Source organism: Miscanthus floridulus, chromosome 4 (assembly GCF_019320115.1).
Source record: "Miscanthus floridulus cultivar M001 chromosome 4, ASM1932011v1, whole genome shotgun sequence".
Classification (NCBI taxonomy): Eukaryota; Viridiplantae; Streptophyta; class Magnoliopsida; order Poales; family Poaceae; genus Miscanthus; species Miscanthus floridulus.
In genome coordinates, this window is record NC_089583.1 from 103621962 (window position 1) to 103637818 (window position 15857).

Here is a 15857-nt window from a genome sequence, read left to right on the forward strand (position 1 = left end):
AGCTCCTTGGCGTGCCCTTACGCGAGCATGAGGGCCCCCACACGTGGGTCCGGAGGGGTGTGAGTCTGCACAGACTCCATAACCACCGGCGGCTGCCTCGGAGCGTCGGCCATAGCATACTCCTAAGACGGACAGCGGCTAGGTGCCACATCACCGATGCTGGAGCCGTCGCTCTCAACCTTGTCATCTAGGAGTTCGTGGAGAGTGGTGGGCGCATAGCTCGCTATTCCCATGAATTTGGATGTGAGAAGGGACGGTGCTAGCATCCTTCGAAGCCCCCGAGCACACGCGTCCATAGGAGATGTGAGGCCGTAGGGGAACCAGTCATATGGTGTTTATGGTGCAGACAATACGGTCCCTCTAGATAATTGGCGGGAGATAGTAAATAGAGAGTAAATAATAGTATGTACATTACTCACAGCGGGGTTTGAGTAGAGAGTTTGCTCAGAATGAAGCGTAGAATCCTCATCGTTGAAGTCATCGTGCATCCCGGAGCCGATGGAGGTCGCTCCTATGATGAGCACCAGAACGAGTGCCTCCTCATGGAGGTGAAGTACGCTGAGTCGGTCGACGACAAAGTTCAGGTTTCCGAAGAGGAAGGCCTAAGATAGCTCAAAGACGGGTGGAACCCACATCCCAATAGGTAGGAGTGCAGGAAACTCCAGTGAGCCAAAGTGAGTCATATCGCTTGAGCCCGCCATGGCGAGGGTGGCGGAAAAATGGGCCATCCGATGACCAAAAAGTGTGAACGTACAACGTCTTCCCCATGGACGGCGTCAACTGTCGGTGCAAAAAGTGACCAACACATAAATATTTATAGTTTTATTGTACATTGTGATCGGAGGTGGCCTAACACTCAATGACATAGGTTTTATACTGGTTCAGGCAACGTGCCCTACATCCAGTTCGAGTCAGTCGGTGAATTTATTCCTGAGCCCAGGTGCTCGAAGTTTGCAGTGGGGTTGCAAACGAGAAAGAGAAAGATGAGGGGTATAAGAGGTTCGATCGGACTCTGGTCAGAGGGGCCGAGAGTGACGGGAGCTCCGCTATGTGCTAAGTGAACTTGATCGATCTGAATGAATCTATATGTTGGGAGAGAGCGCATCCCCTTTTATAGAATAAGAGGATGGCCTTATAAGTGAGAAGGAGAGAGTACGTATGCTACTAAGTCTTGTTGCCCACACCGACGGGTACAGGATGATGGTAGACGCCTACAATACTGTTGAACGTCAGATACACGTGGAAGGTTGTATTGTCTTCTTCGGGTATGGTAGACGTCGGCGTCTGCCACACTGTTGATATCCAGAGGCATGCAAAGGGTTTTACCATGTTCCCCCGGTACGGTAAATATCGGCGCCCACAACACTGTCGATGCCCAGAGGCATGTGGGGGGAGCCCTACCGTATTTGTCTGGTATGAGAGTTAATGGCGCCCACAACACTATAGGGAAAAAGTCAGCGCCTATAACACTGTTTGAGTTCTGTCATGTCAGGAGGATCGCAGGGTACTGCCTGGCAGGTGCATAAGGTACGGTCCCTGATATTGCGGTTTGACTTATGTGCCCTGCCTTACTTTCTTCGTCCGTTCCCTGGTCCTTACCGAGCGGGCGTCCCCGGTCGGCACTGACTGCGCTAGTTGGAGAAGAGCAGTGAGCAGGGGTTCGGTGCATCCCTGGTCGGAGATGCGGGTCGGAGTCGGAAGCGGTGTCGGCCAGGCCTTCCGGTCAGAGAGGCCATCCGGAGGCGGGCTGGAGACCGAAGCAAGCGCTCGGGTCGGAGAGGCGGGCGCCGTTCCTCCTCGGCCAGGCCTTCTGGTCGGTGATTGGATCGCCCTTCTGGCCTGTTGTTTAGGAACTTGGGCCGGCCCATGAGTTGAGTGCTGTTTGCAACGTTGCCTGCTGGGCCGAGCCTTTGTTGGAAAGCCGATCCATGACGGACCCCGGGTTTATGAACCTGACACACTTCCTTCTTTATATAGTAGAGATTTGAAAGGCGTCAGTTAACAAAACAGAAGACCAACCATATCATTGAAAAATGCTGGAGTCAGACGTGCTGAAGCTAAACTCAGATGGAGACTATGGCTTTGTTTTGTTGAAATTTAGCTGTTGATGTTGATTTGTCGTGAGAGAAAAATACTGTTTTTTTGCTGAAAAATACTATTGAAATAGTGCTGAAAAACACGAGCTATGACTACAGGGGATAGAAAGGAAGATGGGGATTCATGATCAGAGATAGTATGGGGGACGTGGTGAAAGCTGGTGGGGGCGGATTAGGGCAGCACCAACGCGAGCAGCAGTAGTTGTATGCCTCGACAAAAAGTTACCATCCATGTAGGAGTAGATAAATTGAGGGCAACAGTCTCTCAACGCAAGCAGCTCATCCCACGACTCGCCTGTCATGTTCACAGTCACACAAAACACGTTCTGTGCTCTCATTTTTTGTTCTCATGCTCTGCTTTTGAGAGGAAAGCAACGTCATGTTTGAGCACTTTTTCTCCGGAACGTACTCCCTAGTAGCTGCCTCTACTTTTTGTCAGACGAGGCTGCTGGTTCTTCTGCAGGGTCCTATGTCACCCTGTGGAACCACCATCTCTTGTGACATGGCGAGTCCAACGTGATGCATTGGGAAGCCCTTATCAAATTTCAAATGTGACGGACGCATTTCGGACAAAAACAATGGCTTTTTTTTGAAAGCTACGTACGCATGAGATGGGAATTCGGCGTGTAGTGACTGCGATGGATGGCCTCATACATGAAGCCAAGGCACCTGTATCTAGCAATTTTGCAATATTTCTCTATTATAACCATCCCGAAGTTAATAGACTAATGCTCTCTATTAACCATTAACCATTGTCCCTAAAGTTAATAGACGAAGACCCCATTTGGAATGTAGGATTGAAAAAAATGTAGGAATAAGAAAAACAAAGAAACGAGATAGGAATGCATATGCAAAAGAGAGGAAGAACGGGAAGTTTGTAAAAACAGGTGTTTGGATGAACTACAAGAGAAACGTAGGAAACCAAAACATGAGGTCTGAGTGGATATTTTTTTTCCTATGGATTTCCTATGAAATCAAATCAAACACAAAGGAAAGTTTCCTACGTTTTCCTACATGCAATTCCTATGACCAAATGATTTAATCCATAGGAATGTGAATCCTACATTTTTCCTATATTTTTTCTGCAATTCAAAGGGGGCTTAATACGGTAGCTTGCTGTATTGTAGGACTGGAGGCCCATCGGTTAATGGAATTTCAAAATTCCGAAAAAAAAAGTCCTAAGCAGTCTATCCTCATCCAGTGTCATTTTTGCAATTTTTTCATCCTCATCACGCCATCGGTAGGGTTCCGGCGATTCCCCATGGCCGGCCGCCACCGCAACCCGCTGCCCCCTCCCTACCCCCGCGGCGGCGGCGGCGGCAACCATCCGCCTCCCCCGCTTCACCACCCGCTTCACCCCCACCTCCCGCCCCACCACCCCCTCGACGACTTCCGCGACCCGCCGCGCCTCCCCCCACACCACCACCTAGACGACTTCCGCGACCCGTCCCGCCTGCCGCCCGGCCACCTCGACAGCTTCCAGGAGCCGCCGCCGCCGCCGCATCTCCGCCATTTCGTGGGCCACGGCCACGGCGGTGCCGGTGGCCCCCTGCCACCCCAGCCGCATGTGGTGGCGGCGCTGGAGGAGCGGCTTGGCGCCGAGATCGACGAGGCGCATGCGCTACTCGCGCAGAACCAGCGGCTGGCCGCGACGCACGTGGCGCTCGTGCAAGAGGTCGCTGCCACGCGGCACGAGCTCGGCCGCACCGCGCACGCGCTCACCTCTGCTCAGGAGGAGAGCGACCTACGCCTTCGCGAGGTGCGGACGCTCTCCCTCACGAGCTTCAACGGGCTGAATGTTTCTTCTTTTGTATGCGTTGCAAATTTGGGTACTTATCAGGAAGCAGCTTGCTCAAATTGAAGGAGCAACTGAAGCTATGCAGATCCCTGGAGTCTCTATGTTTGTTTGGTGTCTATACAAACCTAATTTTCTCCCAGTCTTGCAAATTTCGGGCTAAACTTGACTGCAGTGTATATTTTGATCTATTTGGTACCGGCGATGTGAACTTTTAACTTGTATTGCCATTAATCAGTTTTCTTCTTTGTTTAGATTTATGACACTCCTGCACTGTATTTGGAAACCTCGGCCACAAAATTCACACAAATGATCACAATGTGTATGTGTGCCATTTTTTTTGTTTTTTGTTTTTGGCTTGCATAGCACCAGCAATTGGAAAAAAAATGAGACGAGATATAGAAGTTTACCTGGACGCATGTCCCTTTTTTCGCGAGCTAAACACACACACACCCGGTCAGATTCCGATACTGTTTTCGATTCCAAGTGTTTTTTCCTGTGCCCCCCAAAAATCTGCTGAATCAGACATTGGCACCTGAATTAGATACTAGCACCTGCACTTGTGTTCATATAAATTGAAAAAGAGGGAAGTTTGCCTCATATCATAGTTTAATAGGCCATGGTCGCCTAAGTGGGTTTGGTGTCTGCCAAGGCAAGGAGGGATCTAGGCTGTGCTTGGGTGCTAGACAGGAGGCTTCCTAGTGCCTTGGCACTGTCAGGCTAGGTGTCTGCTTCTGGAATAGTGGAGGGGACAAGCCACAGAATTAGAACCCTGGATTTATATTTATCTTCATGTCCATGTCCATGCCATTGTCACAATTGTGGAAAGTTTGTCAGCTTGCATTAGATTGGAACCTCACATCCTTTGATCTCATCGTCTTCTTGCATGTAAATAATGGGTAAAGATGGAGAGAAGATGAAAGCACGGCAGAGAAGGCAGATACATTAAACAAGCTAGATGCTGCACAATATATGCTTATGTGTTTGTATTATGTAGGTCATTGTCCTTCATGTTTGCTGTTTGTGCCGTGCTCAAAATTTTAACATGTTCCAGATTCCAAATTATCTGTGTGTCGTACAGCCCATACACTTATCCTAAGCAATCTGTTAGATTTCTACAATACACTGCCTCCACCTTCCTAGAGATCCAGAGTTCCTATGTGATTCTTTGTTCATAGGAGCTTCTCAAGCTCTATATTCACACTGTTGATATTTCTAGAAGAAATATTTTGTTCCGCACTTTTTTTTCTTAGAATACGGTAACACATGCATGCTTGTTTTTCTCTCTTTTTACCAACATCGTGTTAATCCACTATTTTGTTTGAAGCCACAAAATTAACTGTATTTTTCTTGCAAAACCAACCCAAGTTCAATTATGCTATATTTTTAATTAGTTACACTTGTATTTATGTGCATTTTCCATGAAATTGCATAGTTTTGCATTAGTTGTAGGTTTGAAACTGCATAGCAGGAATAAGTTGGATTTTATGTTTTATATCTTGAGGTAAGGCCCCATTTTTCAGCCGATATTTTCAAATACATGCATGTTATATTATGTAAATTCATGTATCTCGGAACCCGCCTGACTTAGTTCAATAAGATATTTCTGTTCGTATCAAATATAATTAATTTATGGTTCTTTTGGTTGTAATATCCAAAATAATTTTAATAGGTTTATGAGAGGTCAATGAAGATGGAAGCAGAGCTCCGGGCAGTACATGAAATGAGAGCAGAGCTTGCACAAGTTCGTATGGACATTCAAAACCTGGGTACAGCGAGGCAGGAACTCATGGGCCAAGTTCAGGGATTAACACAGGATTTGGCCCGGTCGGCAGAAGACTTGCAGAAGGTGTCTGCATTAAAAGCTGAGATCCAGGAGATCAAACATGAAACACAACAGTTGAGGTACATTCTATTAAAATATTTGACCTACTCTTTTTTGAATATAGAAGGTTTAAGGATTTTCAACATGCATACAAACTCGTTATTAATGATGCAATGATGTGCAGCTCTCGCGTATTCAAGAAGAAAAAAAATCATTATTAATTTTTTATCTGCTCTTCCCTGCTTTGCCTTACCTCTTCCCAATCAGCAATATGAGTAAACATTGCCATTGTTCCCTTCCCTTTCACCTGGTCAACCCAGTCAAAACATACTTCACTCCAAACTGGAATGATATGTTCAAAAAGGGATTTAATGGAATTTTGATTTTCTGTTGAGTAATAGAGAGAAAGGCGAATTTGCAACGAATACCTTTGCTTTTATTCAACTGTATGGTATTTATTATGAGCTACTATGCAGATCTGGTATTGAGCTTGAGAAGAAAGGATATGCAGAGAGTTATGAGCAGGGACAGGAGATGCAGAAAAAATTGATTTCAGTGGCTTCTGAGGTGGAGAAACTTCGAGCTGAGGTTGCTAACGCGGAGAAGAGGTCACGGGCCGTTGTGTCTGCAGGCAATCAAGGTATGATCTGAGCAGGAGGTTATTTTTTTTATTATATCGCTTCTGTTCCAAATATCTGCTACTTATGTGATCAATTAGGTGAGATGACCTTGACAACAAAACTAGCCAAGTGTTAAGATAATTAGGTGAGAATGCTGACAGAGCGATTGTGAATTAGGTGAGAAGAGGTCTGCTACAAAAGAATGCTGACAGAGCGATTGTGAATTTGAGATGTGAAAAATCTGTATGCTAAAACCTATCGTGTCCACCGCATAAACCCTAACCTATCCACCACGTAAAACCTAACCTATCCATAGATCATATTGATGAGAAACTACCAGCCTGTTAAATGTGATGCTGTGTTAGCTGATTAGTGATCTGGCATAATAGGTGAAGTTGATTAGTAATCTGGCATAGTAGGTGAAGCTGATTTATAATCTGGCATAATAGGCGTCGATGATTACTAGGTGAAGCTGATTTGTCTCCTGCAGGTTATATTGGAAGCTATGGGAACCCCAAGGCCAATTATGCTCCAAATCCTTTTAACTCTGGATATGGCATTAATCAAGTATGTCATCTGGCTTGTACTTTATCATCTGCAGAACCAGTCCTCACATCCCTTCGTCCTCATTCGAAGCTACTTCTCTATTGCAGGCAAATGCTGCCACTGATTCTGGTTCCCAGTATGGAACTAGTGCAGCGCATGGTTCTTGGGGTGCCTATGACTTGCAAAGGGCGTCCGGGCGTAGATAAGTACTGCTAATTTGTCAGGCCTTTCACCGAAGTGTACACATAGCTTTGGCTATGACCGTATGAAACTATGAACGTTGTGGTGGATCAGATGTTGAACAGATAGGGCACAGGCAGATGAATTGCGCACAGATTTGCTTTACTTTAGCTTCTATCGGCCTGTGCAAGGGAACATATATTTATCGAATCAATCAAGCGTGAATATATTGAATGTTTTCTATCGGACACGTGATGTGATGTGCAGTTGTGAATGTGATGTTTACAGATAATTATTAATAAAAAAACGTTGAACTAGTTACGTGATTTGGTCTATGTAAGTTGAGTATCTCAAGTGATATTGTGATGCCCGCTGAGCTGGCACATGCATTGAAGTGGAGATTTTAACATGATATACATGTACGACATTTTAACGTGATAAAGCTGATAAGCTGATTTCAAGAAGTAAGCTGATGATAAGCCGATTCCAAGGATTGAATTCCTCTGATCAGAGTCATATCACAAAAAATGTCATACACTGTGTGTCCATCCAACGATTTCCAATACCGAACCATACCACGGGCCTTCAGAAGATTACCGTGGCTGAAAGAGGTGGAAACACAACTTCGACGGGTCAAAGCTGATGTCCGAATGGTATCATTCAAAAAACATATTGTACAGAACAACTGATACACACTAACAAAATCAAGCAAGAATCACTACAGTTTACACTCGTCAGTAGCAGAGAAAGGGTAGACCTATGCTACCGCAAAAGAAGGATTACACATGCGAAGCTACATCTTCAATGGGCGTGCAGGCACAGCACGTGCCGCCATATCTTGTTCTAAGTCTAGACCACCACAAGAACCGAAGCATCAAACCGGTCGGAAGTTACATACAGGCTTACAACTCCTCAATGCCAGGGTCAGGTCGCACCAAACTGCGTATCTGTGGCAGGGAATGCTATTTGGAACCCGCAAACTCTGCAGTGGAAACAGATGACCCCTTGTGATCTTATGCTTGCGGGAAAACTTTATTCGGGGGGATATTTTCACGCCTCTCAACATAGGCGGCTGGAAACCAACCGGCCTTCCCTCGGCATTCTCCTTCCGCCCAGCCGTTGGGAGCAATCTGGTGCAGGCACAGAAAGAATAAGGATGCAATCATACAGTGAAATAGTATTGACAGTTAGTGGGTAGTGTTTTTGGTTGGACAGGCTAATTCATTCTTTATATTCCTTCCACCATAGTATGGTTCTTTTCAGCGACCAATTCATCCTACAAGCCTGTAGGCAGCCACTGTGCAGTTTGCACTCACTGCAGGAGGACAAGTGTCCATATACTAACTGGTCGTCTTTGACCAATGGTTTCTTATGATCACGTTAACAGTTCTTAAGCCAGGTTAGCCAGTGGGTACTACATTTACTTCCACAGCTGAAACTGTTAAGAGCACACTGACCTGACGAACGACAACATAATCGCCAACAATTAAGCTCAGTTCCTTCTCTGTGGTTCCATGGAAATTATGCATTGCCTGCAGCACCAAAAAGATTGATACTGTACATATAAATGGAAAATATGATGTATACTTGCTTTTTACTGCCAGTTACTCAGTTTCACCTCAGCAAGGAAGTACTGGGCTTTCTCAGCACGCTTATGCGAAGATATAATAGGTGGTGCAGATTCTCTCCTTTGCTTCTCAGAGGACATCTACAAAGAAGAAATCGTAAAAAAAAAAGCAACGCAAGAGAATTTTCACAACTTCCCATAGCAATCAAAGTGAAAAGTGAAAACCCTACCTCCACTTCAACATCATCAAGGATAGCAGCTAATCTCAGATGGAATAACTTTTCTGCTTCTACCTTCAATGAGACAAATTGCCAAGGACAAGAAATAAATGAATGTAACAAACAATGCAAACAGAATAGCCACAGATTATAAGTAAGCAATCTCACCACACCAACCAGCCGCTGAAGGGTCACTCGTTGTTGCTGAGATTCAACAGCCGCAAGCGCAGCGGCTGCTTCCTTTCCTAACACAGCCATACTTGCTTTGTGCTCTATCATTTTAGCTTCTGGCTGCTGAAGCTTTGTAGTGTGCTCAAGAATTGGAGCTTCTCTTACCCGTGCCTTTCTTCTAGCAATTTCAGCTGACTATTGAACAAACAAGAAGGATCAGGGTAAATGGAAGTAGCAGCAATTGGAATTTGTGGAATTTGCTCACTTGCAGCGAAGGATTAAGCCACCAGTACATACAAGGATCTCAGCTTCATGTCTCATCCGGCTATAGCGCTGTGCAAGACCACGAGCATCTTCCAGGGGTGCACCCATAGCCATTGACCTCAATGGGTCTATAGTCTGAAATGTCAACAAATGTAAGGAACTTAAAATGTATCTAAATGATAGCCAAATACCTCACACATACATGTGTACTTATTTCTATCAGAACGGCATATATAATGTATTTCAGAAGGCTTGGACTCAAACTTGCACTTAAAAAGGCTGTTCTAAGCGAATAAACAGAAATTATGCGTATGGCGATCAATTCCAATATACCATACACAAGCTACTGATATCATATGAATCGGGAAGTAAAAGGAAAAGCAGAAACAGAATGATATGCTTGGTAACTTGGATTATTAGTATCAGAAAGTTACCGCTAAGGAGACTTGCAACATTTTGGTTTTCATGGGGACTAAGATGGACTTGTGAAAAATTTTACTCAAACAAAAAGGCTTCCAACACCTTGGATATTCTAGGGTGTCACCACACTCTCCAGTTGCCAATGGAAACATTCAATACAAATTCACATCCACCAATGATATCTTCTAGAATTGAGGAAGTAAAGCCATGCTAAAAATAAGTCATTTTAAATGCCTGAGATACATTCAACAACAACAACAACATAGTCTTTCAGTCCCAAGCAAGTTGGGGTAGGCTAGAGTTGAAACCCAACAAGAACCCCAAGTCACGGTTCAGCCACTTCAATAGCTGCTTTCCAAGCACTCATATTCAAACATAGATCTCTAGGTATATCACAAGCTTTCAAATCTCTTTTTATTGCCTCCCCCATGTCAATTTTAGTCTTCCACTACCTCTCATATTATTAGCTTGGCTTAGGACTCCATAATGCACTGGTGCCTCTGGAGGTCTCCTTTGGACATGGCCAAACCACCTCAACCAATGTTGGACAAGCTTTTCTTCAATTGGTGCTACCCCTAGGCGACCATGTATATCATCATTCCGAACTCGGTCCATTTTTGTGTGACCACAAATCCATCGCAACATACGCATTTCTGCAACACTCAGTTGTTGAACATGTCGAATCTTTGTATGCCTACATTCTGCTCCATACAACATATCTGGTCTAATCGCCGTTCTATAAAACTTGCCTTTTAGCTTTTGTGGTACCCTCTTGTCACAGAGAATGTTAGAAGCTTGTCGCCACTTGATCCACCCTGCTTTGATTCTATGGCTAACGTCCGCATCAATATCTCCATCCCTCTGTAGCATCGATCCCAGATATCGAAATGTATCCTTCTTGGCACTACTTGACCTTCCAAACTCACATCTCCCTCCTCCTGTGCAGCTCCACCAAAGTCGCATCTTATATATTCGGTTTTAGTTCTGCTCAACCTAAAACCTTTAGACTCAAGGGTCTGCCGCCAAAACTCTAGTTTCCTATTTACTCCCGCCTGGCTTTCGTCCACTAACAATACATCATCAGCGAATAACATGCACCAAAGGGATACCCCCTTGTATGTTCCTGATAACCTCATCCATTACCAAGGCAAAGAGATACGGGCTTAAGGCTGACCCTTGATGAAATCCAATTTTAATCGAGAAGTAATATGTGTTACCATCGTTTGTTCGAACACTAGTCATAACATTGTTGTACATGTCCTTGTACTTTGATGGGACTTTATGTTTGTCCAAAGCCTACCACATAACATTTCTTGGTATCTTGTCATAAGCCTTCTCAAAGTCAATGAAAACCATGTGGAGGTCCTTCTTCTGTTCTCTAAACTGCTCCATAACTTGTCTTATTAAGAAGATTGCTTTTGTGGTTGACCTTCCGGGCATGAAACCAAATTAGTTTATTGATATCTGCGTCGTACTCAAACGTTGGTAAAGGTCCTCATAGGCCCGCCCCTTTGCCTCACTCACCGCTCATTTTGCAGTCTTCTTTGCCACCTTGTACTTCTCTATGTTGTCTGCACACCTGTCATGATACAAGCGTTTATAGCACTCCTTCTTTTCCTTAATAGCCTTTTGCACATCTTCATTCCACCACCAAGTGTACTCGCATCCGCTCCCTTTGGTCACTCCAAGCACCTCTGAAGCAATCTTCCGAACGCGTGTTGCCACCTTCTCCCACATGCTGTTTGCATCGCCTTCATCCTTCTAAGGACCCTCTTTAATGACCTTGTCCTTAAAGACCTTTGATGCCTCCCCTTCTAATTTCCACCACTTCATTCTAGCAACCCTAACTTGTTTGTTCCCATGAGCTTGCACCAGAAAGTGGAAGTCAGCCACCACCAACTTGTGTTGAGTGACCACACATTCTCCAGGTATCACCTTACAGTCCACGCATGTTCGTTTATCCCTCCTTGTAAGGACAAAGTCGATTTGACTAAAGTACTAATCGCTATTAAAGGTCACTAAATGGGACTGTCTCTTACGAAAGAAAGTGTTAGCTATCATCAGATCAAAAGTTATAGCAAAATCTAAGACTTCCTCTCCCTCCTGATTCCTACTACCATATTCGAACCCCCATGAACCACCTCGAAACCTGCACTTGATGTACCTACATGGCCATTAAGATCACCTCTTATAAAGAGCTTCTCGCTACTAGGGACAGCTCTAACCAAGCGGTCTAAGTCTTCCCAGAAAAGCCGCTTAGCACTCTCATCATGGCCTACTTAGGGGGCATACACACTAATTACGTTTAAGACCATATCACTAATGACAAGTTTAACTAAGATGATCCTATCCCCTTGCCTTCTCACCTCCACCACACCATCCTTGAGGCTCTTATCAATCAAAACTCCTACTCCATTTTTATTTGAAGTTGTCCCTGTGTACCAGAGCTTGAAGCCGGTATTGTCCACCTCCTTCGCCTTCTGCCCTTCCATTTAGTCTCTTGGACGCATAAGATATTTACACGCCTCCTAACCGCTGTGTCCACTAACTCTCTTAACTTGCCCGTAAGGGACCCTACATTCCAGCATGAGATACATTCATCTGCCTCAAAAAGTTATTCAAATCCATTCCAATCAGCAACTCACTCCATGAATGGTAACTGTACCCTGAAATATGCATTCCCCATAACACCTATATTTTCTGCCCGCCAACCAGACAACCAACCAAGAGCCTTCAAACGCCCTTACACATAAATTCCCACAAGTGATCTCCAACTAAACAGGCCTCATGTGGGAAACTAACTCAAAGAAATCAGTCAGCATTTACCTGAGAAGATAAAATTCTGTTGAAATCCTCATACTCTTTCTCAATATTTCTCAAAGCACCTCCATATAGTGATGCTGCTTTTCCAAGGGCTTCGTCGCTTGCATTATTTTCGCCTCCATATCTATAGCAGTCCTCAGAAAATTTTGTTCCTATGGCCAAAAGAAAGAATAGATGCAGCAGTTTAACAAACTATTTCATAGATATTGAATTGGGAGACTTGCATACAAGTGTAACAGCATGCGCTGCAAAAGAAAGAAAGAAATAAACTGATTAAACCCTATTTGAAATTCACGAGTTTTTCAACTAAGCTAAAATAACCTCTAGAAAATATAGTGGTGATAACCATTGAAAATAGTAGTGATTCCTTCTCAAGATGGAGGGCATATGAATTTATCATCCTAGATAGCTGCAGTCACAAATGACTATTTTAGCTCAAAGCATCATACTACACTAAGTTTTGGAGGGTAGATATCCTATTTCTAACCCTAACCAATGGCTCTACTATGTGAGAAAATGTAAATAAGACAAAATAACAATGTAGCTTTCTTTTGTTGTGAAGAAATCCCAACCTGACAGAATTAACCAAGGATAACTCACATGAGCCACATAAGTACATACCCACTTCAATATGTTTGTTTCCAATAGACACCCAACCTTCAGCTGCTCTAACTATGTCCTTCTGGAAATCCTGTTAGAATGGATACATAACAGAAATGTAACGACTGCCATCATGAAACTCAGTAAAGGGTATACTGCAATCATGAAATCTTCACTTCCTTTGAAAAAAAATACTTACTAGTGCACTGAATATACAAAGACTATGTTTGATGCATATTGAACAATGCAAATGCAACATCAGTTTTTGGCCAGGTGTTCGCATCAATATATAGGTCAAAAGGCCATCTATAATTCTCCCCTTCTTACCCTTCCAGAACGAGTAGAAGTATACAATTTCTCAAGCTGTTGATGTCTCTGTAGTTCAACCTCATCAATTACAACAGAATCTGACCGCTCATAACCAGTAGTACTGAACTGCTTTATAACAGCCTGAAAAATTTAAAATCACAAATGTAAGCAAGGAGAGGATTGACTTCAAAGCACTAGTGGACATTGCAACCACAAATCTGTAGTTTCAAAACAGTAGCTGCCTACAAGGCTATAACTGATATCATTTTAAAGCTCTCAGCATCTCAATTTGTGGCATGATAGTAGCTGCCTCCATTGTGCGATGCATACAGAAGAACTCGAGAGTAAACAAAATGTAATCAAGCTGTAGAATACCCGCTTTGTCAGAATGCTTAAGTTTTACATGCATGCCTTTAGGCAACAACAATATACCAGGAGCATGTACATTACTTGGCTTCTTGTAATTAAAAAAAAACAAGGATTGAAAAGGAAACTACAAGAATGCAAAATAATGAAGTCGCAAAAAAAAAAAGAATGCAAAAAAAACGTAACTAGTCAATTCCATATCTGCATGCTGGCATAACAGCTTCTCCATAAAAGATCATCATGGAAGTAATTACAGACAGATAACAAGTAACAATAGAGTAGTTAGAACACATTATTGCAGGACGCAATTGTCCAAGTACAATAGAATACTACACAGGATCCAAAACAGAGTGAGATACCAAATGCTAACTTGTAGAAGGAACATGTCTCACATATACCTGATCGGGGGAGCCATAACAGTGAGTTGTACACTTCAACCAATATATATAAATACATAATACATAATCAACCAATTTTTCCTTACAGCGCTTCCATCAGGTATGGACCCGTACTGTGCCACAAGTATGGGTTAATACTATGCCACCGCTGCCACTAGAAGTGCAATTCAATGCCTCTGCTACAAACACAAAACCTTATCCCAACTATCTTTTTCGCAGCCATGGAATCAATGAACTGCAAGCTGCAACGTCCGCTTCACACTAGAGCTATAATGACTAATGAACAATTCACATTCCAAATTAGCAAGATACAACAGGACACAAAAAGGTCTCGTGCATCCTAAAAAACCAGCTCTTGGCCCCAAAGCTCCGATCCCCCATGGCTCGCAGATCCACGTGGTACAAGAAATGCAAATTCGCGTTCGAACCCCGAGATCCAGCTACACGAGAACCGCGAGACCCCTAAATCGAAAGCAATCTGTCAGCCACATCCTGGCGGCAGCCTCGCGACACATTGAGCAACCAAACACCGCGAAATCACGCCCATTTTCTACGCGCAACGGCGGGAGCACAGAACCGAGAGGCGGAATGAAGAATCGGGCGTTCGGGAGCGGGATCCGGAACCTGCTGCTGCTTGGCGACCTGCTCCTTGAACTTGCTCGCCTGCTTCCTCAGCGCCTCCATCCCTTCCCAGCTCCTCTCTCCCTCACACTCTCGCCCGGACACACGCGCACAAGCTGCAAGCCGCCGTGGGCCGTGGCGCCGTCGCCCCAGACGGACTGCGGCACCGGCACCAACACGCTGCCGTTACAAACAATCACGGACGTCCATCGTTCGTCGCGTCTATAGTTGGCCATGCAGGCCACGACACGATGGCACAGTACGAAGTCCGCTTTTTTAAGCCCGACACGAGCACGGCACGGCCCGATGACATACGGGTCTGGGCTGGCCCGGCCCAAGGCGGCAGGCCATGCCTGGGCTGTTGCTCAGGCCCGTGGGCTGGCACGGCACGATCCGCCCTGAGTCAGCCGGCTCGGCAGCGGCCTGGCCACCCCCTCCCCCTCCTCACTCCTCCACCGACTCCCCACGGCCCAGTTGTCCGACCCACCATCCCCGTGGCCCAGTTGGCCTCCCCCCTCCTCATATATAAGCGGAGCCGCACCCGCACGCCGCGGCCGCGACGGCTCTCCCCCGCGTAGCGCCGCAGCCCCATCCCACCCCCGAACCCTAACTCCCTCCACTCTTCCCCCAGCCTCTGAGCCTCCCAGCGCTCTCATCCAGCAGCGGCGGCGCGGGAGCCACGCGGGCTACTCCGGTGACTCTACTGCGCCGTCCGTGGCCCAGCTGCTCGCGCTTCCTCCCCCCCCCTCTATATGGCTGCTCGCGCCACAGTAGCCGCGCAACCTCGTGTTCGCGCGCCGTCTTCCCCGCGGCTCGTCGAATCCCCTCAATCCCCTTCTCTTCTCATGGGATCCAACGTCGAGTGCCGCCATCGCCTCCCGCAGTCCCGCCTCAGCTGCCGCGGGAACGAGCGTGCTGGCCCCAAGCTCCGCCCCGACGCCAGATCCAGCCACGAGCTCCGCCCCGATGCCACGATCTCCGGCTGCTCGCTCACGCTTCCTCCCCTTCCCCCTCTCTTTGTCTGCTCGTTCGAGGAGG

General features: G+C 45.6%; 2 protein-coding genes across 2 annotated transcripts; one reads left to right on the top strand and one right to left on the bottom strand.

Moving 5' to 3' along the window:
* Positions 1–3319: 3319 nt before the first annotated feature.
* Positions 3320–7379, top strand: LOC136550199 (protein FLX-like 1). Its single transcript, XM_066541687.1, has 5 exons — positions 3320–3855; positions 5564–5796; positions 6193–6356; positions 6827–6903; positions 6990–7379. Exons 1-5 carry the CDS (start codon positions 3358–3360, stop codon positions 7086–7088), a joined length of 1071 nt encoding a protein of 356 aa, XP_066397784.1. The 5' UTR covers positions 3320–3357; the 3' UTR covers positions 7089–7379.
* Positions 7380–7705: 326 nt separating this feature from the next.
* Positions 7706–15020, bottom strand: LOC136550200 (SH3 domain-containing protein 3-like). The gene is made up of 10 exons (XM_066541688.1): positions 14823–15020; positions 13453–13575; positions 13147–13216; positions 12529–12677; positions 9316–9417; positions 9016–9213; positions 8860–8922; positions 8681–8770; positions 8520–8594; positions 7706–8192 (listed from the first exon to the last, which is right to left on the bottom strand). Exons 1-10 carry the CDS (start codon positions 14880–14882, stop codon positions 8076–8078), a joined length of 1047 nt encoding a protein of 348 aa, XP_066397785.1. The 5' UTR covers positions 14883–15020; the 3' UTR covers positions 7706–8075.
* Positions 15021–15857: the final 837 nt, after the last annotated feature.